Consider the following 26900-nt stretch of genomic DNA (forward strand, 5'->3'; position numbering starts at 1 on the left):
CTGTCTCTCTTCTCTCTCTCTTTTGGAAAACCACAAACACAAATACATACTACACGATCTTAACGGCGACACCAACCACGAAACTCTCTCTCTCTCTCTCTCTCTCTCTCACACACACACACACACACACACACACACACACACACACACAAAATCCTTGAAGACATTGTAAAATGCATGTCAAATGCATCTAACAGATCATTCCTCCATGTTACCTCCCCCATTACATTTGACGATGTCTCCTTACACAGATATCCCCCACACTAAATTGCCTTTTGCAATACCCAAGGATGCTCTGAGGCAGGCCCCTGGATCTTCTTTGAGGACACTCATACATCGTTTCATTTACATCAGTATTCACTTCCTCCAAACCACTTTCATTCTGATTACTACTATCCCTCCAAATCTCATTCACCATCCCATCCACACCTTCCAGCTCTGACCCCAATACCTCTTCCATTTCTGCTACCAAACCACTCAGTTCATTCATAGTACTACTAAACTCTTGCAAAGACTCATCCATACTACTAACCACCTCCTTACTACCTTTTTTTCTCTTGGCTTTCTACATCTGTAACACTGCTGTTCTCATTCACAACTAACTGACCCTACTCTTGCAATGCTTGGACTCCGATTTCTCTTAGGTTTTACTACACTTAACGTTACTTGCTGTACACACCTATCAACCACTCGTTCTGCCATTCGCCTCGGCCCTTCCAAAACTGCTTCCCTATAACTCCTAAACTCTGGTACACACTCAGCTACTTCAGTCCTAATGCTAACACTTCTACTGTCTTTCATGCACCTATCTACTCATAATCTTCTGCTATTTCTAAAATGTCATTCCACGTCAACCTTTCACTCGTCCATCTCATTTTCTCCTGACGTTTTAGATTCATGAACTTGCGTACCCTCTCTGGTACAGTCGCCAATAACTTTCCCACTAACTCCTTTCACTCATTCATCCCTTCGTCCCCAAACTTCTTCCTAGCTAACGTCTCTAACCTGCACACATACATGACGACGACTCGCCACCATTCATTCTTGCCTCTTGAAAATCATGGTTCTCCTATATTGAACACTACCCTTCATCCTCTTTGCCTGTTCCCCAATCCTTGCTTTCATACTCTCATACCTCTAAAAAAGTCCCCTATATCCCTACTACCACATTCCTCATACTTCTCACATCGGGGTACCTCTTATATACACCGCCTACAGCACTTCCTGCTCACTCTCACTTTCGCTACTTCCATTCTGACCTTTCCTTTCTTACCTTCCTCCAAATATAACAAATCTACTTCCATACTCACATCCATACTTTTAGTCATACCTTTCTTACCCTTATTCTTCCTACTTACTAATTCCCACATACCACTATCAAAGTCACTCTCATCCTGTACCTTACTCTCAACTTTCTTGTCATCTTCACCATTCTCTTCTTATCTGGCCCACCATCCTTATGAATCTTCTTCCCTTTAGCCTTTTCCTTACTCTCAACTCCCTTCTTACCCTTCTGCTCGGATTTATCCTTATTCTGTACCTTCGTTTTCTTCTCCTCATATACCACAACCATATCACTTTCCTCACTCACACTTTCATCCACTTGTTCTTTCACTTTCTTAAACCCTTTCATCGTCTCCCATATCATCTCTTGCACATCATGCATCATCACTCAGGACTTTTTGTCCATCTTCCCAACTATTCTCTTCAGATTCTTTCACTTCCTCTTTCATTTCCACTTTCGCACTTCTCAGCATCCCTCCCAACTCCTCTAACTCGCTCTTCAGCTCCTCACACTCTACTCTCAACTTCTTATTCTCTACTTCCAAATGCTCTTTCGCCTCTTCTGACAACCTCAACTTCTCCTTCAACCTCTGCACTTCAGTTACCCCTTCCATACTCATTTTCCTTCACCATTCACACAACCCACCACACCAACCGTCCTGCCGCTGCCACACTAACAGCCCCACGTTGGGCTCCAATAAATAATGTGGCGGGATCACGAGCTATAACCAAAAAACTCTAAAACCACACTTGTACTCACCACATACTTGACACATTCAGGGCAAGGAGCTGTATTGTCCGCTGGATACAGTCATCGTAACACAACACACAAATAAACAAACAAGGACCACAACCATACAACGATTCAGCAACAACACAACAAAAGACCACTTCACAACATTCACTAACAACATAAAACAACAATAACATGACAAGTCAATACAACCACCTACAACGTCCAGGAACCACAACTCACCAACTACAACTCACAACTCCAACAACTCATCTACAACACAACAGAACTCACAAGCTTCACAGCTCTCCAACACACAAGCACAACTACTTCAGCAACACAGGCACAACAACTCTAAGCATACATCATCAACAATAACTCAAACAACAATTCAAAAACACACAATATAACTGACCATCAATGCCTTCAATACTGACACCACAGACTACCTGTACTGACTGACTGCCCAGAACTCTGATCATAAACTGGCTGACTGACAGCAACCACACCAGCAGACAATCCAGAACTCACCAACAAGCAATTCAGTTGTTAACCATCCATCCACCAATTATGCTCTCTCTCTCTCTCTCTCTCTCTCTCTCTCTCTCTCTCTCTCTCTCTCTCTCTTGCTCTTTTTCGGAAAACCACACAACAAATACATATTACGATCTTAACAGCAACACCAAACCACGAATCTCTCTCTCTCTCTCTCTCTCTCTCTCTCTCTCTCTTGCTCTTTTTCGGAAAACCACAAACACAAATACATATTACACGATCTTAACAGCAACACCAACCACGAATCTCTCTCTCTCTCTCTCTCTCTCTCTCTCTCTCTCTCTCTCTCTTTTTCGGAAAACCACAAACACAAATACATATTACACGATCTTAACGCAACACCAACACGAATTGCTTGCTCTACTCTCTCTCTCTCTCTCTCTCTCTCTCTCTCTCTCTCTCTCTCATGCAGCCCTCAAAGACGTTGTCAAATGCAACAAACAGATCGTTCCTCTATACCATCAGGAGTGGGTGTCGTCGTCGTCAATGTATATGGATATATACCTGATGTTATTTATAAAGAGTGGTGTCTCTGTTGGTGTTTTATAGTAAGTCACCACAATGAATGCCTTTCAGATGAGTCATTGCTCCTTGATACATACTGTGGAAATGTCAGCACCTCAGCTGACCGTGTCAGGCTCCCGGGTCTGGAGAACAAGTTGGTTAAATAAACCTGATTTCTGATTGATTCGGCCACATCGTCTTCTCCTAGAGCAAATGAATTTGTTTGACAGAAGTGATGAATCTGTGGGGTTTGTAAGCATGGTTAGTATTCAAATGTAGTTACTGTAGGCGGGGCGGGGATTAGGCCCCAGAATATGCAACTGGGTTCTCAGTACTGATATCTTTTTTTATTTCTATTTTTTTTTATATATATATAAAGTTTTCCTGGACCTCAAGGGAAACCGGGGTGCCTCTGTATTTCTATTGTATGTGAAATGGGTACTTGAAGTATAAAAAGGCTGATTTTTCCACAAGCAGGATTTTGGTGAAGAATATCCGGGTTTGGGATCCATAAATTAAGATATCTTGAAAAGTATTTTACATGATTGACTTTCCATGAAGTGTTAAGATCTTGCTGTGTGGTAAAAGAGTATTAGACGTCGCACTATTCAGTAGAAGGACAAGAGATATGGATGTGGCTTACGTCCAAAAGAGCTTAATATGATTTGGTTATCGATTTTCGGAAACTTGTATCAAGGGAAGAAGGGGTTTTGTGTTACCCCGGATGCAATGCCTCTCTCCAGACTAAGTGACAAGGTCAGCATGACATTTCTATTCATTTTATTTTTTTCAGTTCAAATGTGGATTCATCCTGTACACTTTGTTGTACCCATCTGCATCATTCATTTGTGAGTTGCAAACTGAGGGCGAGATGGTCTTAATCTGCACTGAAATGGTCAAGATGTGGAGCCTGGAGGCTTCTAAGGGCAATTTGGAATCCGTTCCTTGTCGTTATGAAATTTCAAAATTTCAGTGAGTTGATGCTTCTTAACAGAAAGGAAGAGTTACAAAATATGATCAGCTGATAAGTTAGATGTCGGTTGTTGGTGAGTAAAGGGTGACAAGTATCATTCACCCTTCCTGTAAGGGTTGGGTGGGGCCATCAAGGCAGAAAATATATGTATTTGGGACTGTCATTATTATCTTCACCTAGAGAGGGCCTCTGTGGTTAGATTATGTAAACTGTGATTTGGAAGTCTTCCTTCATTTTCGAGGTCAGTGAGTGATTTGAAAATGGAGTCATATAAGTTTGAGTGTTGGCGGACGTCAAGATGCTTTGGGATCTCTGAAGTCGAATGAGTCAATCCTTTCGTAAAAGGGCCAAGCCCATCCTAACCGAAGTTCCTTGTAATGTGGTTACGGGCTGCTCTAGGAGCAAGACCCCGTGCTAGCACAAAACAATCTGGATCATAACCAGCCTTGTGATGTAGTGTGTGTTTTGAACTACATAACACCAAAGAGTATGAAAACACTGAAATCTGTTCAGATGCCCATAGGAGACTTTCTACACCTCTGGCTCCGACCCGCTTGTATAGAAATTTCTTTCATGAAATGCTAATTATGGTATTGTGCAATTTATAAGGTTCTATTCACTTCAGAATTGTCCCAATACTTCTAATGTACGCTATTCTGTATGACAAAATTATTTGAACCTTTAAAGAATAAAAAAAAAAGATACATTTGGGCAGAAGGGGCCTTACATGAAAACAAAGATGGCCAGAGTAGTTGATTCCACAGGTGCCAGAAAACACCCACCTTTTGGAAGGGTCTGCTTACAAAACCACCTCGCGAGTCAATTCTGAGTGACTTCAGGAACAATGGGAAAGAGCCTAAAGTAACCCCTACACTTCGGCTTCTTATGGAAATTGAGGAGGAAACTATGAGTATGGAGAGGAGGTCTCTGCCCCAGGCACTAGAACACCGAATTAGCAGTAGGTATAGTGCCGAAGGACCTACTTGAGCCATAGGCCACATTGGGTGAAACTGACTCCACGCAGGAGCGTTGGTGAGTATTATTAATTCCTTAAGGTATTTTCAGTGGAACTTGACCACATGGCAACCAAACTTGCCCCAAGATCTTAATTAAACAGAAGTAAGTATGAGATATTCGAAATGAGCTGTTAAAAAGCAGGAATGATACATTAAGCAATCATTTAAAACGGACCAGAAGAATGGGACCCAACTAGTGGACCAAGTAAGGGGTGATAGAATGGCTTCCAACAGAACGTCTTGAGTGATAGTCTGAGAACAGCATTTCATGACTGTATGCTATTTTGAATATTAAGCCACCCGTGTAATTGACACCCAAGAAATCATGAAAGTAGCTATTATTCGCACTCACATACTTACAGTGAGTTGAAAAAATAATAATTGGAAGCTCATCGTTCGATTGCTTCTTACCTGGGTACATTGTTTGTTACAAGCTCTCATTCGTGTGGTGCTGCTGTTATATTACAATATCAATCGGCTTGTTTATTATCCAAATAAGGTGTGACGGTTCTTAGTTTATATAAGCAGCGTTTAGATGCTTTACTTAAGAAATAGTTTCCATCTCGATCACAGTAAACCTCCGATATCGGAGACAGGCGGTGGTTTCAGGCAATCGAGAACTGGCTGTGCATATTCTGTTGGTGAGTGGACAGATGAAATGAAGTAGACTATAGTTAAGCCATGTCATCATGAGGACCAATTTTCAGGCAGGTTGCTGCTTTGAATGAGGACTGGGCTCCTATTTCTCAGGTATCTTTCCAAAAGATGCCATGGTGCGAGCTGCGAGCTCTGTGTGACGTTTCATGGTAATCTGGATCCAGATCAGTATTATGAAATGGTTCTTAAGAGCGGTGCTGGGCCAAGAGTGCAATTCAGTTGGCTTTATTGTTGATGGACTTTCTTTCTTACTCAACAATATTTCGGGCTCGAATCCGGTAGTATAGTATATGGTCAGACGGGGTTGTTGAAGTCCTTTGGTAGTTATTAATGTCAACAGAATTTCAGTATATTTGATATCCAGTGTCATGCTTGAATGAATCCTTCTTGAAATTGCTGAAACTGAACGAGCAGCCTGAGTGTCTCTTGTATCAGATCCAAATTTTCTTCCAGAGAACAGAAAATAAGCTTATTTCATTTAGGTACTTGAGCGTCTCCTGTGTAGCCAGAACTTCCAAAAAGGATTCTTCAGAGTGAATGGATTTAATGAATATTTGATGCTGTTGTTCCTTGGTTTGACCATCGGGAGAGGCAGAGGCCGTCTTGAGAGTTCTTGCAGAATGTTGTCTACTGCTGCTGCTTGGATGACCTTTCATTTTTCTCTGCCAGCTGTTGTCTTCGTGGTGACTGTCCTATTTATGCGTTTGTTCCGTTCCGCTTTGTTGCTATTTTTGTTTGACTGTGCTCCCAGAATCCAGTGAGTGAAACCCCATTCTGATCTGATGAAGAGAGAAACAAGTGCCCCATCTGTAGCATCTCGCTTGTCATGACAGAACACCTGCACATAGTAGTGACTTTGATGAAATTAGCTTTATTTAAATATTTATTTAGACATTTATGTCTAGTCAATGAACTGAAACTCCCAGGAATTTTTACGTCAGTGTTTTGGAATTGATTGTTTGAATTGGATTTGGTCATCTTGCCCATTTCGTCGCATCGACAGTTTTGTTTACTAGAAATTTGTAATGCAGCCATTATCCGTAACCTGGTAGTAGAGCTGACTTGCGAATACCGTGGGATTTGGTAAGAGATTTTATACGTCTCTCTCTCTCTCTCTCTCTCTGATCAGTACTCTTGTTTGTCAGGAATTGTATGGAGCGAACGCATTTCAAGCGACTGTGTGCTTGCTGTTCTTCAAAAACAGAGCAAAAGGAAAAGCCCCGAGAACTTCGAGTCTCAGTCTGTGTCGCCATCGAATGATTCAAATGTCAGTCGACATTTTCGCTTCTTTCCTTTCGTCATTTGGCTGCAGTTGGTTGACCTGGATGTCATAGTATGTAGTTCTAGCACGGTCATCCATCTGAAAAGTAAATGTTGAAAACATTATTGTAGGTCCAATATATTCTTAAATAGGCGTTTTTTTTCTGACAAGCGCCCATTTGTATTGAGGAATGCATTTTCAATTGTTATTATGATTCAGTTGAGTTGTCGAAGTTTTATTTTTCATTCCTCTGACCAAGACCTCCATATGACGTTGCTTTGTAGTAGTATGACAGTAACAGGTTTATTCACTTTGAAGCCGCTATTCGAGCCTGTCACTGCAGTCACTGACATGCTCACAGTGAATAATAAATGTCGATTAAATGTGGCATTTATTAACAGAACCGACCCCGGTGTTCAGAGCGAATGCAAAGGCTTGATCTCATTTCTTGGGAGATCCTGACGTCCTAAGTAACCAGAGTTTGATATCGTCGTGCTGCTGCCGTGGCCTGAGTGTCATGAACAGTATGGTGCTATTTCATCATTTGATGCCTGATGACTCGAGAACTTGCGTCCCCCTGGAACAAACATCCGAAGGTTTTAACTGATCAAATTTTCAGCCAACATGCAGCCCAGTATTTTGTCTAGAGGAGATCTGATGAAATCGAACAGTTGCGCGAATTACAGTCCTCGAGGCCAGAGGCTTATTGAGATTGGTTGGTTTTGCCTTGAATTATCTTCCTTTCGAGAGAAAGCAGTGTAAAACTGGGTAGATTGTTGCCATGCCTAATTTTGCTAAGTGTGTTCAGTTATTATTTCTAAATAAGTGGCCATTATTGTACTAGTCAAAAGGGATATATTGCCAGTAGTACGTTCATGTGCAAGGTCTGAACAGGATCAAATGCCTTCCGTCCATATTTGAAACAGTGATTCCCTGGACAGGTTTTCGTCCTTGATGAAGAAAGGAAAGTGCCAGAAGGGAAACCCGAAATCTTAGCCAGCTTCACCAAGTCCCCTTTGAGGTCGACTCGTTTGAAATAGATGAGCTGGAGTTCTCCTCTGGGAACGCTGGAAAGTCTCCTGAAAGTAAAGGCTTCGCTCCACAGGCAGCGATGAAACAATCCAGAGAAGCTGCCCCTAACTTCTACTCATCAAATAGGAATTGGAAAAGCTGAACCGAAGGTTTCTCTAGCCAGATATAGACTGCGGATGTTGCTGCCTTTCCGACATCTTGCACGCTGCTCTCTCCGGATTTTGCCTGTTGGATTCCCACGTTGTCGTAAACTCTCTTTCATTTTAATCGTTTCTCTTATTCATTTAGTAGGACGACATGACCTTGCTTATGAAAGTTTATTTAAAAGTTATTTCCTCAATCTATCCACAGAGGTAGTGCCGTCAGTGCATCTCGTGGAGTGTAGCTGCTTCAACCCCTTTCTTTCGTCTTACTGTACCTCCATTCATATTTTCTTTCTTTCATCTCGCTACCCACCTTCTCCTAACAATGATCTCATCGTGCAAGTGCTTTGAGGGGTTTCTCCTGTGACACCTTTATAATCTACCTACTGTCAGTTTCCTTTCCAGCGGCGCTGCATGACCTCATAGGTCCCATGTCTGGCCTTTGGCCTAAGCTCTATATTCCAATTCCCCGTCTACCCCCCCCCCCCCCCCCCCCCCCCCCCCCCCCCCCCCCCCCCCCCGTCCTATTTATGAAGTCATCAGATGAAATTGCGCTGTCTGAATAATGCAGGGGAACCTCAAGACATTTCTATGGCATCTAGGGGGGGGGGGGGGGGGGGGGGGGGTCATTTAGGCATGTAAGTCAAGTCCTGCGTTGTGCGTCGTAATACGTGACTCATTTCGCGATGGATGAGTCATTGGAATAGAGTTGGGGGGGGGGGGTGTTTGCTTTGTTAGCAGCTCTCTCTTGAAGATTCCCTTGGCATAAGAACCTAAGAAGACGGCTTTTAATACATAATGAAATAAATAGGTCGGCTTTATGGTTTTGAATTTTCTAATGTAGTTTTACCAGGCCTTTTCAAAATGGAAAGTTCAGAAGATTATCATGTAAGATATGGGAGAAAAGGTGTGGCTCTCCTGCCCTTAGGCAGCCGGCTCACTCTGGTCAAAAGAGGTCTTTGAATGTGTCATTAAACACTGTCACACATGAACACTTAGGATACATGTGAGCAAATTGGGACTTTGTCACCTCTGGTTATAACATTCATTTCTTATTGATGACGTTACAAGCATAACATGTTTCAAATTGATGTATTGTCTCATTTCTAACTGGCCAATTTCCTCTTGCAGGTAAGGGTTTGCAGTGGAGGTTTGTTTGGGCTTCAATCTGAACAGCATGAGGTACAGTGATTTGAGATTACAGCCTATAGTAAAGTGATTTTCCTCTCTCTCTCTCTCTCTCTCTCTCTCTCTCTCTCTCTCGTCTGAATATTTTTAGTTCCCCAAGTCTGCGAATTTAATTTTCCCTCGTTTGTTTTTCCTTTTACTAGGTCACCCAAAAAAAAAAAAAAAAATATATATATATATATATATATATATATATATATATATATATATATAGATTATATATATTTCCCATTCTTCATTAAGGATGGATGGCTTTGGATAACATTATGACACAGAAAGAATTCGGAACCCGTTGTCAGTAAGGGTCGGTCTATTGAAAAGGGCCTTTCTGACTTAAGGGAAACTTCCTTCCAGAAGGCAGAGTTTCTAGTGACACGGAACAGTAAAGTCTTTTGACCTCTAGTGGACGGATGATAAAATCAGTATGCAGCTCCTCAGGCTGGATAAACTTTGAGGTCAGCCAATTTATGAAAAACACATCAATAGAAAGAGGAAGATATGCAAATGCACATGGTGAAAAGAAATTTTTTAACATTTTCCCTGCCTTCCACGAGAACTTGAAAACGACTATTTACAAGCCCTTGTGAGGCCTCTTTTACAACCAATATGTTTTTTTTTCTAATATATAATTTTATCCTATTTTGTAAAATTATAATTACAGCTTACACAATATCAAAAGATAGGAAATAAAATCAGTAACAAATTTTTAGCATATTCATTGAAAAATATTTATGTACATTTACCGAGAATGAAGATTCAGTAACTTTTTATTTGAATATGTTTTGTGTAACACTTTTTGCACTTTTCTTTGCAAAATTACATTTACAACCAACATACTATCATAAAAGACGAATAAAAACCAACAGCAACCCCTTGGTAAATTTATGAGTAAATTTACAAAGACTTCTAGTGAGATAGAGACGTAGTACATTCTCCCTTGAAGTCAGAAGCAGAACTGAAGTCCTGAGACGCCAGATTTGTGATTTTGACCAGTGTAAAAGTTTCCATTAGTGAATTTATGTGGTTTAGAAGTATTGGCACCTCTTTCTCATCCAATTCTTTCCAAATCAATGGCGCTAAATATTGCTTCTTTACAGGACCAATCCGTCCACCACAGCAAACCTGTTATTCTACTCCTGAGAAGCTATCCTCCATTAACCACAGTACACCTGTAATTTCTTCTTCTTCTGCTTCCTTACTGTAGAATCATCATTTACATTATTCATTGCCACAAAATCGAGCACTTCTTGTTCCTCTGGTTCTAAAATAATTCTAAAATAATAGATAGAGGCTTCAGCCTTCCATCGACATTAACTGTGTGGCAGAGATAAAGGTGAACTGGTGTTAGTTGCAGAAGTTTCTCACTGCTCGATCATTTGGTAAACTTTTTTACAATCTTACAGTGGGCCCCCCTTATTCACGTTCTCCAGATTCACAGATTCACACATTCGCGGATTTCTCTCTGGAACATATCCACCCATTATTGGTTTTTTGTAATCAGTTTCATTATAAAATGCACTTTTTGTGGTAAAACTATTAAAAAAAACAGGTATAAACATTTTTCGTGGGCTTTTTTTTTTAGCTAACAAAATAGGCCATTTTAAGTATTTAGGGGTTTCAACTATTTGTGGGTTTTAGCTATTCCTGGGGGCCACGAGAGGTGTCTGGTACACGTCCCCTGCGAATATGGGGGGACCACTGTATTTATTTCTCTGGTCATTACTTGACTTTTGTCATTTTGAAAACCAATAAATTCACTTATTTTGCTACTCTCGGAAAAGTCTATGTACAATTTGCTCATAATTATTTGTCATCATTCGCAAGAATTTTCGCTCAGTGTTTTCTGACCAACATGTGTCTTTTCCTTCAGCCACTAGTAATTCTATATATCATCTTTTCATCACTGAACATGTGCAGTACCTGCATTAACTCAGAGAGAGAGAGAGAGAGAGAGAGAGAGTGTTGGCAAAGATTTCTGAACCAATCTACAACAACAGATCAGTATTTTCAAGCAACAGACTTCTGTCGAGGCATTTGAGGTTTTACATGTGTGGTGGGAGTAGGGGGGTGGCCAGTGAAAGGGGGTTATTTTGTGTTGTCCAAATCTTTTGTGTGTGTTCTCTTTAGCGGGGTTTTGAAATCTGACTTGGAAATTCGCTTAGGTTTGAGATAGGGCTACAGACACCCTGGAATCTTGTGCCCTCAAATCGCGGCTGACGACGGGCTAGAATGAATATTGTTAGACCTTGCCTGTGGAACACTTGTTGTTCTTGAGGAAAGCTCGAGTGCCTCTGCAAAGTTTGAATGATCGATATCGACTAATTCCCACCATGATAGATGATTGTTGGTACATTTGTGACATTGGGCTAATTATGATTTCTTGTCACTTACACACACGTGACATTTTTGTATTCATGGATATTAAAGCAACTTTATCCATTCATTTTGATTTCACCTTATCTGCAAAGTAACATATACCCAGAATGAAAGAAATTTTGATATAGTTTTCATTGTCCATACAGGTTGGATTAAAACTTCAAATTGTATGAAATTCATTAAACCCATCACTTCTTACATGTTCTCAGAAGAAATGGTGGACCATGCAGAATTACAAAGAATGAATGGCAGATTATTTCACTGATATTTGTGTTTCGTTCTTGGTCATGCCCAAGTCAGTAGTTTCAGAAGCTTTTCTGATGTCATATTTCTGTTCTTAACTTTAATGGAACCAACAAATAGCACGTTTTCTGTAAACATTTCGTATTCGCCTTCAGTGGCAGTGGCTATCCATGGGGTGATGCTGGGATGCCTGAGGTATGAGTAGGAGGAGTAGGGAACTCCAACGGCGTGGACTGTTGCATTGGGAGAAAGCATGAAGGTAGCCACTCCCTCGTGCAGACCATGTGGGTCAGTAGAGAAGGGTCCTAGATCCCAGGCTCCTAGGCATTTCTGTAGCTGGTAATAGTTCCAGCAGTCAGGCCAACCATCAGAGGTCTTCGTCATATTTACATAGATGACATAAGTTGTAGGTGTCGCAGGCGTTGGGATGAAGGTTTCACTGCAAGGATTGCCTGTGAGGACTTTTGCTCCCCTAATGCTCTCGGTTAAGTCATGCTTCCATAAGGGTTTCACAAGTCTACTGGTGTTAGTCAAAAGCACACCACTTTCCTCTACCAAAGGTATTGCTTGAAAAAACAATTCAGTTTGAAATGGTACAGTGTTGATGCCTATACCATAGTGTTTTGTTCTGCTTACATCTGGAAAGACGCAGTCCCTTCCATTGGCCACATGTTGGAAAAGCCAGAGGTCATAAAAATCATGTGCATCTTCTGCCACATTCAACCAGGACTTCAAAGCCTCCTTAACAAAGGTAACGCTTAGAGCGTAACCCCAGGCAACCATGGATCTTCCACGAAGTACTTTGTGGATGTCATGTGAAATAGTCTTATGTTTTCCATGGCCATTGATGCAGTACACTGAAGGATCATGTTGCAAGAGCCATAAAGTCTGACTCATGAATGAAAAAAAATCAGGTGAGACTTCTACATCTTCGTCCATCATAATCACATTTTGAGAGTCATTATATGTCTTGGCAATGAAAGCGAAAACATCTCTGTAGTAGTGGAATAACTTCGTATTGCCTGTCCCATGAGTAGGTAATGTGACGTGATTGATGTTAAGAAGGTGGAGCACTTTGAGTGTCTGCCTGGAGGTGTCCCCAAGAACAACCAGCAGGTTCTCAGGATGTACTCCAGGAGCTGCGAGAATTCTCATCAGGGTATAGCACAGGTAACGGAACCTTTTACCAGCCGTGATAATGACAGGCACACTTTCTAAAGGATCTACAGAGGTCAAACTCAGTTTTGGCTGTAAGGGCACTGGCAAAGGGGCAGGACTGGTTTCATCGCAAAGTTCTCCTAAACCGTCCTCGTTGTCACAGAAGTGCCAGCGTTCTTTTTCAAGAGAATCTGCAATATTTGGATGAAACAGTTTCCGTTTGAGAACTAACTGGATTTCTAAGTAGGTATTGTCACTGCCTTCAATCACGGTTGTTTCAGAGAGTGTCTGGCCACCCTTGATGAAGACCCAGATCCAGTGGGCTGAGGGAGTCAGATGTTCAGCAAACAAAGATCCCATTCTTGCGAGGTGTTGAGCTGCCTGTCGGAGTCCTTTGCAGCCACTCCTGGACACCGACATGACAACTACTCGGCCAGGGGCAATGCGTTTCACATGCCATTGAAGGTCGACCCAGAATGCCCAGTAGTTCGTCAGAGGGAATATCTGAAAAGTTGTTGGCAGGACGAGAGATCAGATGATACTCTGCTAAACAGTGCCTCTATTTTTATTTTTCTATGGAAGAATGATTTTTTTGTGTTTATTTATGCAATATTAGGTAGGATTTGAATCAGTCTTTGGCACAATGTAACTAAATGGACAGACTGTGGTAGGTTACGTTTTGAGTGTATTGGGATGTTTCATAAATTTCTGGAAAAAATGAAAGTACTTAAGGTAGCTAAGAGTGAGATGATTAGTTTTTATGATGCAGTCATAACCTTTCTTCGAGAAAATAGATTCCAATTGTTGACGCCGTATTTCCGTCTGTAAAGCTCTTGCTTTATACCGTGTAAGTAAGATCTCTTGACGGGACACTTACGGAAGGAGAAAGTGGAAATGATCCACTGACATTTTACCATTTCATTTCCCTCAGTGATCAGGGGACAGCAGTGTCATTCTCGAATCATTTTAGGGACTGTGACCATGGAAGAATGAATACCTCTCGTAACAGTATGCGGCCATCTCGCTCGTTGATCACCGAGAGTGTGATTCCCTCCGCGGCTGTGTCCTTGTCCTTGTCAGGTGTGGAAGAGGAGTCTTCCCATTTCCAGTGGAGTCCGTTGAAGGCGTCCTTACTCTGTGATGAGGCTTCGCATACTTGACTACAAAGGGCCCATCCTCGCTGCCCTGACCATGATGCGATTTGCAGCCTGAAACAATAACAGAGCCCTGATGGTATTTGAGGTCGCCGTTTTAGAAGTGAAAGGCGTCCGTTCTTTTTTTTTTATATAAGGCTTCGAACAGAGCAACAGGATTATCATGGTACATGCACTGAGAATATCTTTGACATGGTTTAAGTTTTCTGAATTGAGACCCTCAAAATACAAGTGATGCGTGACCTATTAAACATACAACTTCCGTTTGAATGGATACGAATAATTGAAAATGGAATACCTAATATATATATATATATATATATATATATAGATATATATATATATATATATATATATATATATATATATATATATATATATAGCGCTTTGGTGTTATGTCCTCTCTTCCTCTGGGTCAAGTGATACAAAAAAATCATTATCCGTAACAAGGGACCTTCGTTGCGGCAGCTGTACCTAAGCACAAAAACTGGGGACAACGGCTTAAAAACCACCAGTCGACAAATGCAGTGGATCAGCTCTGCACGAATTTTCAACAATGTTGAAATAATCTCTTCAAGCTTTTTTTCCAGTGGGTGTTGCGATTGCATTCATTCATTCATAAGTTGCAATAAGCTGCTTGCAGCATACATTCCCTGTTCTGACTTTGTATTCCTGTTGTTTTCTTCTTGATTCGTGATGCCTTCCACTCTGTCCCACGTACTTTTCATTCCAGCGACTGCGAGGAATCTCACATATGCAGCCACTCTTCTGTAGAGAACACTCCTGATTAACATGTTCGTAAACACATCGTTCTTAAAAATGACATTAACATTAAATGGTCTCAGCTCAGGGATAGCAATGAACTGGTTAAAGTACGGTACACTTATGACCAACTTCATAAATAGTATTCCTTGATGTACAGAAAGCCCTGTCAATCAAAACAGGAGGGTATCTAAGCCTTGTTGCAGTCTCGGACTTTCCGATGCTCAGCCTCGAGAAAGTCAGGGTAGATGACCCGCAACACCCTTACAGACATTGACGAAAACAAGGCCTAGACTCTAGACTAGAGAGTATACCATCATCTTCGCTCTCGGATGACGGCTGGAAAAAAATGTCTGTAGGAATCCACACTCGGTGACGCAGAAAATGTTTAATTTTACCATTCCTCACAATCAAAACTGGACGAATTATTTGTGAGTGAGATTTGTAGACAGGTACTTTTTAAACCGTTGTGTCCCCAGTTTTTGTGCTCATGTATTGCTGCCACGAAGGTCACTTGTTACGGATAATGATTTTGTTTTTTTATTATCACTTGACCCTTGGGAGGTGAGGACATAACACCAGAGCTTCCTTCTTAAACTCCCTTTCACTCCTCCCGCAAGCTCTGCCGCCCCATCACGTTGTATCGCACGTTTTAGGATATAAACTTATACTCTATATATATATATATATATATTTATATATATATATAAAATATAATTATATATAATATGCATATATATATATATATATATATATATATATATATACTATAGACATATATAATATATATATACATATATTATATATATATATATATATATATATATATATATATATATATATATATATACATATAAAATATATATATATATATATGCATATATATATATATATATATATATTTTATATATATATATAAAATATATATATATATATATGCATATATTATATATATATATATGCATATATTATATATATATATATATATATATATATATATATACACACACACAAACACAAACATATGAGAGAGAGAGAGAGAGAGAGAGAGAGAGAGAGAGAGAGAGAGAGAGAGAGAGAGAGAGAGAGATACAAAGTGTTGTTCATGTAGGTGTTACTGATTATTATATTGTTGTCATCTGGAGGAATATAGTAGCCACACCTCATGTTCTTCAGCGTACGTGGATTGTCATACACAACGGTATCACCAGTATTGATATTATGTATGTTATTGTTTGGCTGTGCATGCTTACTGTAAGGAGTTGCGCCTACTATGTATATCGTGAGGCTATGTACATAATATTGTTGGGACGTGAAGCCAGCAACTTTGGACCTCGGGAATATGCCACATTGCTAATGAACCCTGATGATTTCTTCGTTAGTCTCTTTCATTAACTTTGAAATGTTCCTGAAACGACTTTGCGTGTCCTGAAGTTTCCGCCCTTCTTTCATCTGCGTCTACTAAATATAACTAGTTCAGAAGTGAGGGACCCAAAATAATAGAAAGATTGTTTTTCTGTTAACGAAATGTAGAGAGGGTCTTGTCCATTTCCGTCAGTTGATATGAGCATCAATCCATTCCATATTGCTGTCTTGGTGGTGGCAGCTGCTTTGATATTTGGAGCGTTGTAAGGGAGGACCTTTCACATCACAAGGAAGAGTCGCCCTTCTTATGTTGTGCTATGTTATGTTATCCAAAGTTTCGTACCTGGTGTAACATGAGTGACGAAGTTGTTTTATATATATATAGAAGAACCTGTTTGCGCAATTTAGGAAAGAGAGTGAAGCAGGAGAAAAATACAAAGTGAAATAGAGGTCAAAACGATACACCGGGAATTTTACTGGCCTTCAGATGAATGCTTGCACCGCCAACTCTTTGGCAGTCAATGGAGGATCTCTTCTGGAAGGAGACCAATGTATAATGAACTCTCACTGATGAACTACAATGTGCACAGCTAAACCTCCCTCATGATGTCACGAATCTTTTTAGAGAAATATAGGTTAAGTACCTATGCATTAGAGCGAGACATCTTAACAATTGAATTATAAGAAGAGTATCTATATATGAAAAAGGAAGCAGGAAGCTGGAAGTGGTCGTCGGGGAGGGAGATGGCAGGAAAAGAACTCGGCTAAATCAGTCCATTAATGAGTGCGAGACTTCTTCTTTCTTGTTTGAATAGTATATCCTGATTAACGTTCGTATGTATAGTACTACGTAGTACAAACAAGAGCTGTATATAGTATGTCTGTGAATAAAGACTGATCCCTGAAGCTGCCAGGCTTACTTATTGAGTTCTCTCTCGAAGTTGTTTACTCATTATTATTATTGTTTTAAGATCGAATAAAAATAGGTATTATTATTTTAAGATCGAATAAAAATAGGGGAGGAAAACAGGAGTTTTGTGATGAAGTGAAGCCCGCGAGGCGAAGCAGTCGCCATAATCCATATAACGAGAGAATAGAAAAATGCGATGGAAGCCAGAAGACAAGACAAGACAAGATAAGACAAGAGAAGTGTGGATCGTAGAGCCAAACCATGACGGGCTTGATTTGGTCAAAGGAAAGACAGCCTTTCCTCGGAACAGCTTTTATTTTGCTGTCGTTCCTTCGGCACTTGTCTGGCTGGATAAAAAGGATTGTAAAGTGAACCTCTTTCTCCAGAATCGGATCACCATAGCCAAGGTCCTCAGTGATTGCTGTAAGTTGTTTTTTGACATCTCCGAGGGAATTTGTCAGTGAAGTCTTAAGGCCTGTCCACGCTAGGAAACCTTGTTTGGAATCAAAGTTTGCAAACAGTTGCAAACTTTACAAACACTTTACTGTATATTTGTTTCCCGTCCAGAATGGAAAACGTGTTTTTTTATGTATATGTCTACATACACGTATGTAGACTTACGTGTATGTAGACATGTATATTTATATATGTATACGTACATGCATATCTGTATATATACACATGGAAATGTATGTTATATATGTGTGTATTCATGTATGTATGTATGTACTGTCGTCCAAAAAAACTGGTGGTAGAGTTTCATAATTTTTCGTTCACCTGCCTGACGCACGATTCATGCCTTACTTATCTATTTTTCTTTTCAAAGATGGATATCTTTAGAACATTATGTTATGTTGTTGTGTAAAACTATTTTCCCTATAGCAAAATTGACGTGAACGAAACGGAGTGATAAAAAACGTTATATCACCACCACTGATATACATTGCCAAATAGATAGGAGACACCTATCATTGGTAGTATCACATAAACAGTCCTTACATTATCTTTTCAATATTAAGTTGAAGGTAGTTGAATTTTTCCATTTGTTAAATTTTACAGAAAACATTGGAATCTCACAAAATGCTATCAAAATTTGCTTTTGATGCTATGTGCACGGGAATCTAACGTCAGTGTGTCATTTATCGGTCTAAGAAACAACCCTCTATGAGCGAGAAACAATTATTGCACTGCATTCGGTGCAAGTTCCTGTTGGAGAGATATCAGGAAAGTTTAATAAACCGGAGAGAATCATACATAGATGAATCAAATTGTTTAAAGAACGGCAAGGTTTAGAACATGGGCCTAGAGGTGGAACACCTCGAAGCACCACAAGAGAGCAAGACAATACAGTAGTGGAAATGTTGCTGAGCAACATTCATTTGTGAATTTTGAATTCTAGTGCCTCCTCACGACATTGCTGAACCAGGAATCATAACTAGCTCTACGCTTATGACTGGTGTCTGATGAATACTTTAGATGGAGAGGAAGAGATTTTTAAATCTACACGAAATTTTTTATATGCGTCTAATGAATAAGCAAACTTATCTTTGATGAATGAGAGATTCAGTTAGGCTTACTCTTTTTGTTTTGTTTTTTTATCGGTGGCCAGTGAATGCCACGGGTAGGGAGGGAAACAGTTTCAATGATGCATGCATTGTTTTTTTTTTTTTTTTTTTTTTTTTTTTTTTTTTTTTTTTTTTTTTTTTTTTTTTTTTTTTTTTTTCAAAACAAAACCTAAAGAATAAGTTTTATTGGGATATACTTTAACATCGGCCTAATCCCTCCATCACCCCTATACGCCACCTCCGCTCTCTTCTACATCTCGGGCGACTCGATCCGACTTCTTGCTACGAACTCCATCGCATGAAAGCATCACTAATTATAACGGTTATTTTAAAATTCCCCGCACCGACAACGGGCTCCTTTAAATGCATGTTTATAAAATATTTTCAGTTCAAAGAAACTTTATCTTTCATTCCCAAAATATGTGAATACACTCGTGTTACACCCTGTATGATTGTTGTAGCCGTCAAAGAGCAACCCTTCATTAAAGGAGTAGGTTTTTCTTTAAAAAAAAAAAAAATGAAATAGACTTAAACGAGAACGTCACCTTTCATGTTTCTTATCCTTTCAGCTACTGATAATATGCTTATGGTAGTACGTCTAGGTATACATGTGAAACTCATTTTAATTAATTTATATTTAGAAAAAATGAATAGCTACAGAAAGATCAACCTAAGAAAGCTTTAATGAAAGTAAGCCTTTCTTAATGTATTCGTCAGTTTTGACCCCACAGCTTTCCAGCGTGTCCAAATGAAACAGGATGATATGCAAGGAATTCGATAAAAAATAAAAGACTGAATTATATTCGTTTGATTTTTTTATGATTGCTTTTTGACTTTGAATAGCTAGGTATGAGTAAATTATGTTAAGCAATTATGAAAAGGATAAAAAGAAAGGCGACCATGGCTAATAAAATAAGAATAACGGGAATAATCAAAGCAGATTAATATATATTTATACATATTGTTGATTTAAATATTCATTCATATTACGTATCCGAGAGAGTATACTGCTGAAAATAGACCTTGGCTAATCATGTGTGAAAATCAGAAGTCCAATTTAGGCCCTCTAAATGTGTCATGCAGATTATTGTATTGATCAAAGGACAAAATGAGTTGGATTAAACATCGTTTTCAAAGAATGTTAACGCCTTGATGTATTATTTATCGGCTGTAGGAGACGAAATGACAACACCCCAGTGCAGTACATATGATACGTTGAGTCAAGACTCGAGCGGCAGCAAAGCCAACTTCAAAATGCTTAGGTATGCTGTCACGAAGCTAAAGTTGAGAATAAAATTAGAAATCGTGGACCCATCGGTATATATTTTCCTTACTTTGCAAAATAATGATCTTTAATACGTTGAATAAGTCTACTCAGTTCTAATGTAATTTATTTCAAGTATAGCACCTTTGAAAGGAAATGTTATTTATTGTTAAGTAAATAATCTGGCAGCTGCATATGGCAATATTTCCATAACGAACAATGAATTAAGAAACTATGCCAATTCTTCGTTGGCCGACAGTACGTATATATGTATCTCTTTTAAATTCAGCCAGAAGCAAGTCAGCGTGACTGGCCCCTTTTTCTAAAACTTCGTTATTACTACCCATGTCTTTTTCTTTCTCTTATCCCTCCTCGAGGGCATTAAAATAGCCGAGTAGAATACAGAGGTTACTGCACCGACAAGCATCCTGGACAGGAAACATTGTTTGCAAACAATTTGCAAACAGTGTCTCTTAGTGTGGCCAGACTTTTAGGATTGGTACCTCAATATGCTTACCTTTTGCGGTTACTATGACCCGTGAGCGAAGTGAATGAATAACTGATAATGCAGAGTGACGTAGGCACCAGGATGCCGGTGAAGACAAAGCAAAGAATTTTTGCAATGAGCATCGCTCTCCCTGTCTGTCGCCTCGTCTTCTGAAAAGGCTTCGGCTGAACCTGAAGCTCCTGCTCTTTGGCTCTGAATCGGGGAAGTCTCTCGCCGACTGCAGAAGTTGGGCTTTAGGTGCACGAGGTCATCATAGAGACTCTGTTTGTGACATTTCACATTGCCCCTTCCTCCGCCTTGAAATTGCGGGAAGACAAGGAAAATTATGAGCCTTTATCCCCTGAGATGATCATAAATCCTTTTGTCTATTTCCTCATGGTCTTGTACATATGTAGATTAGTGTAGTGTTTTCCTCTGTGTTGTGTTCAATTTCTTCAGAAAGACATGCTTATGAGTAAAATTGACATACTAGCACTTATATATATATATATATATATATATATATATATCTATATATATATAATATATATATATTATATATATATAATATATATGCTTAAAAAATCACAGTAGATGTACGCGACTTCTTTAAGTATGCGAATATCACAGGAAAATGATTGGCAGAAATCCAAGAGCTTTCGTCTTTACTAAAACATTGTCAAGGAACGAATGGAATGCAGTTGGAAAGAAAGTTATCAGGTAAACAACAAAATCAAGAATACCAGATGGTTAATTGTCAAAAAGGTAAAGATTAAAAGAGATAGTCCAGGATTATTGGATATCACACGGTCACAACCTTAAACATAGATTTAACCCTAGCAGAAACTACAACGTATCGTATTGTCCAAAACATGTAAAAACTGAATATATTAATTTTGTTGCGTATAATTATCTACAACTTTTTTCATTATGAAGGCATCAGGTTTAAATAAAACAAGACTTAGATTTAGAACATTTCCATTATTTGACTTGATGAAACAAGATTCAATGATATTCCTTTTAACTGTGTCATTACATGGGATTAAGGCTCTTGAGTGACTCCAGTTAATAGGATGATCTAAATCTCTCATATGTACAAATAATGCATTCGATATTTGCCCAGTTCTCACAGTATATTGGTGCTGTTTGAGACGTTGTGAAAGAGATTTCAGGGCTTGTCCGTAATAGACTTTATCACATTTTTTGCAAGGAATTTCATGTACGCAGCCTCGAAGATCTTTAGGAGAATTTTTGATTACTAAACTCTTGACATTAATATTACTGAAAACAACATATATGTTAAAAATCTTTAAAGTGCTAGGAATTCCTAAAAACCTCTCATTATAGGGTAATTTTAGAATGTTATGCTTACTAAATTCAAGTTTGTCATTAGTTAAATAAAATGTTTTTCTAGCTCTTTTCCATGCCACATTTACAAAAGTCTTTGGGTATTTAAGTTTCAAGGCAATATCATAAATAGTTTTAATCTCAGCGTCAATAAACTGCGGGCTACAGACAGTAAAGCCCTTAGGAACATCCCAGAAAAAAACAGAGAATTTAACCTTTTGATGGATGATTGGAGTAGTAATGAAGAAAAGAGGCAATGTTAGTTGATTTCCGAAAGACTGAAAAGGTGAAATTTCTATCATTTCTATGGACAGTTACATCAAGAAAATTCAAATTACAATTTCTTTCTTTCTTTACAGTAAATTTTGCAGAAGGGACTAAATTATTGACATTATTAAGGAATTTCTGGAGATCTTCGTGAACTGGCCAAATACAGAAAATATCATCCACATACTTAAACCATATAACTTTTTGGGGCAAAATTCTTGGTAAGAGTAAATATTGCTAAGCCTGGAGAAATCTTAGCTATATTTACATGGAATTTTTTGAGACAAAAAGAACAGTTATGTGGCTTTTATGCTTTAAGCCAATGGAGTGAATAGTTTCTGGAGTGTTTCTTAATATCGAATTGTTCTTCGGGGCACGATCTAGCGATATTCAAGATCTGCATACTTTGGGTACATTCTGGACAGGTCTGACGCCGACACGCTATGCAAGCTGTTCGCAAAACTGCAAATACAATGATATGCGAAGTCAGGAAACGTATCAACCATTTCATGGAAAAAAACAATTTTAATTTCTAAGACCATCTGTTTTACCGAAGGAAACCGTCATATATTCCAAACAAAAAACTAAAAAATAATACAGAAATTATAACGGTTGTATCAATTTACCATCAGTCTAAAAAAAAAAAAAAAAGTTTTATGCTAGCCATACACTGTGCAATTAATTGTATTTGTATAGCTACATATTTTTTGCGATTCAAGTAAATACTACTAATGAAATTAATATCATCTAACAAGAATCATCATTGAATATATACATACATATATACACATTATAAACATATTATATTATATAATTATTTATATATTATATATATATATATATATAAAATATATATATATCATATTTTTTTAATACTATATATATATATATATATATAAAATATATAATATAGAAAACTATGAAAAAGTGTTGTCCATCTCGTTCATATATATATATATATATATATATATAATATATATATATATATATATATATATATATATAAAATGTGTGTGTGAGAAATAGACAGATACACGGACAGAGAGAGAGAGAGAGAGAGAGCGAGAGAGAGGAGAGAGAGAGAGAGAGAGAGAGAGAGTGCTTAACAAATTACCAGCATGCCCGATGATTCTCCGTAGGACGAAAACGTTCTCTCTTGGTGTTTCTTAGCCATTTCTTTCCCTTGTTCATTTTCAGGAAACCTGAAAATATTAGCTGTTGGTCCGTAGTCGTAATTTCCCTTGCATTTAGGTACGCAGCACTTGTAAGGAATCTTCTTCCAGAAGCAAGCACGTGTGGTATTTGTACGCAAAAATTCTATTAGCCTTTTTCATCTTTAAATCTTATTTTTCAAATTAATTTTGTTCGTCCACATAAACTCATATACTAGAGCCACTTAAAATGCATCAGCACTTAGATGTATTGTCCTAAATTTCACTATAGAATTTAACTTCAAGCAGCGATCAGTAACCCAGAAGGACCACTGAACTCACAGCCAGGTCAGCCTACATACGAAATGCCATTGTTTTGGTGTTATCTTTGAGACCCAACCAGTTATTTCTGACACACTTCAGTATATGTACAGCATCAAACGAAAAACAAAGGTCTGCTTTTTGCAGCTGGATGGGGGAAGGCAATTGACATCTTTGGTGGGGTTGGAAAATCCAATTTTTCCAACCCTAGCATTACTTTTTTATAACATGGAATTGCGTATCTGCTTTTATAGTTTTTTACCGGAGCACTATGTGCCACATCTCGAAATTTTGAGAGAACAGCACCTGTCATTGAAGCATCTGCAGTGGTTGCTGCTTCATTGCTGTTAAATGCAGATCCTATTACAGCACCTCCCTTATAATAAAACAAAAGGCTTTAAATATATCTCGTCAATCATTAATGTTACTGTTTTGTCTGTGGGTTGTAATGATTTTGATTTTTGCCTGATATACGAAAAAAATGATCATCATACTGCACTATTTCTGGACTAAGTTGCTTAGTTATAAAACCCCGCCTGATCGTTGACATAATGGGTCAAATGAACCATCTTCTATCCTTAAAGAATCTGTAACCTGGAGATGAAATATTGCATAGCCAAGAGGAAGAAACCAAAACATCTGTGGAACACTGAATGCTCTTTGGAGTCATCAAGTTTAGTTGCTCAAGAATAATTTCAAAGTCATTGAATGCTTGAATGGTTGGTCTATTATACTGATTAGAAAAGTTAACATTAATTGAATAATAGCAACTGGGTTTGTGGAAGAGCTGCTTTGTCTGTCACATTTTCTCATTTCTTGTAACATGACTTCGGTGGTATTTGAATCTTGCGCATGAGAAGGAATAACGTAGTCGTGGAACTCACGTACGGGCACATTATCGATATACGCCTTGACAGATTTATCAGGATGTATCAGTACAGACATCATCATATTAGAAGAAGGTGAAAGCGATATGTGACTCATCATGAGATAAGGTTCTTTATGAATTATGTCCCAGTACTTATCCAGCTTAAGCTTCCTCGAAAGTTCTTGCAAATCCCTAAATCCTATTTGCGTTTCTTATTCCTTAGCATCCGAAATACAACTTTCAATTGCTACTTTGATTGCGGTTTCTTCTATTCTTTGTATTTTAGAATCGGGCGACTCTCCTCGATGTTCAGTTAGGTTCAAATATTGAGGATAGTTTGGAAACACTGTGGGAACAGCATTTTCTTTAATATATGGATACTTTAATTTTGTTGTTATTTTCCTTCCAGCTTTTTCATCCACAATAGAAGTTTCCCTCACAATATCAAAATGCTGTTCACAAAACTGCAACTACAATGATATGCGACAGTCAGGAAACATCAACTATTTCATGAAAAAAAAAAAAAAACTAATTTCTAAGACCATCTGTTTTACCGAAGGAAACCGTCATATATTAAAAAAAACTGTAAAAAAATAATACAGAAATTATAACGGTTGTATCAGTTTACCATCAGTCAAATAAAAAAAAAAAGGGTTTATGCTAGCCTATTATCCATACACTGAGCAATTAATTGTATTTGTATAGCTACATATGTTTGCGATTCAAGTAAATACTACTAATAAAATTAATATCTGACAAGAAACATCATTGGATATATACATACATATATACACATATAAACATACACACACACACACACACACACACACACACACACATATATATATATATATATATATATATATATATAATTAATTATATATGTCTATAATAAAAATTCATGTAATAAAATATTTTATTTTTATATATATATATTATATATCTATATATATAGATAAATATGTACCATAAAATAGAAAAAATGTTGTATATATATATATATATATATATATATATATATATATATATATTAAATAGACAGATACACGGACACAGAGAGAGAGAGAGAAGAGAGAGAGAGAGAGACGAGGAGAGAAGAGGAGGAGAGAGAGAGAGGAATGCGGATGACGGAGAGAGAGAGAGAGAGAGGAAGTGAAATTAACAAATTACCAGCATGCCCGATGATTCTCCGTAGGACGAAAACGTTCTCTCTTTGTGTTTCTTAGCCATTTCTTTCCCTTGTTCATTTTCAGGAAACCTGAAAATATTAGCTGTTGGTCCGTAGTCGTAATTTCCCTTGCATTTAGGTACTCAGCACTTGTAAGGAATCTTCTTCCAGAAGCAAGCACGTGTGGTATTGTACGCAAAAATTCTATTAGCCTTTTTCTTCTTTAAATCTTATTTTTTAAATTAATTTTGTTCGTCCACATAAACTCATATACTAGAGCCACTTAAAATGCACCAGCACTTAAATGTGTTGTCCTAAATTTCACTGTAGAATTTAACTCCAAGCAGCTTGACCTGACTCTATCAGTAACCCAGAAGGACCACTGAACTCACAGCCAGGTCAGCCTACATACGAAACGTATAAGGGATTTCAATGCCCGGGTGAAATGGCCTCGGCCTGGCTTGCAGTAGAGATCATGACGTCACGCGGAAGACGACGGCTAGAAGTTTCCCTTGTGAGCCAGGTACTATATAGGCACCAGTTTTGTCATTAATGAAAACAAAGCTGAAATTTTTACTGCAGAAGAAATGCTAGCCGTTGTATCTTTTGATGAAATGAACATCGCAAAACACTGGAACTACGATAAAGGAGCATATATAGATTAAATAAACCTTATGGAAAAGTTCAGGTTATCATGCCGATCGAGGGGTCCGACTGCTCAATGGAGATAACCCATCTTTTATGATTCTGACAAATCATGTGTCCATGAGATGGTGATAGGAATGACTGCGGAAGTAGAGAATGCAGGCTACCCTGTCATTGCAAATGTTCTTGATCTAGTGTCGAACAATTAAAACTTATGGCAGGTTTTTGGGATAGACCCAATAAAATTAAAGCAAGGTGCAGTGAAATAAACTATGTCACGACAGGGGAATATTCGTATTTGCCGATGCACCACACATCATAAAACTGACAAGAAATCATTGTATAACTAAGGGGTTTTGTTTTGAGGATTGAATACTGATTTCTGACTCTTGTATGAGGGAAAAGTCAATAAGACACGCCCAGAATATGTATGGTCTATCTAGCTCACAAGATGAGTGGGATTCCTATACACTTGAAAAAGCTGAACTTACGCACAGCGTTTG

At 38.4% G+C, this 26900-nt stretch overlaps 2 protein-coding genes across 15 annotated transcripts in view; one reads left to right on the top strand and one right to left on the bottom strand.

The window, feature by feature from the left end:
- LOC135217291 (atlastin-like) overlaps positions 1 to 26900 on the top strand; it is a 473758-nt gene that overhangs the window by 231145 nt on the left and 215713 nt on the right. The window lies entirely within an intron of this gene.
- Positions 11907 to 13623, bottom strand: LOC135212919 (protein O-linked-mannose beta-1,2-N-acetylglucosaminyltransferase 1-like). Its single transcript, XM_064246664.1, has one exon. The coding sequence runs from the start codon at positions 13541 to 13543 to the stop codon at positions 12008 to 12010; it is 1536 nt and encodes a 511-aa protein (XP_064102734.1). The 5' UTR covers positions 13544 to 13623; the 3' UTR covers positions 11907 to 12007.

This window comes from Macrobrachium nipponense, chromosome 19 (assembly GCF_015104395.2).
Source record: "Macrobrachium nipponense isolate FS-2020 chromosome 19, ASM1510439v2, whole genome shotgun sequence".
Taxonomy (NCBI): Eukaryota; Metazoa; Arthropoda; class Malacostraca; order Decapoda; family Palaemonidae; genus Macrobrachium; species Macrobrachium nipponense.

Bases quoted from the DNA above. Each gene is read 5' to 3' on its own strand.
- LOC135212919 (XM_064246664.1), bottom strand. From the start codon at position 13,543: ATGTCGGTGTCCAGGAGTGGCTGCAAAGGACTCCGACAGGCAGCTCAA.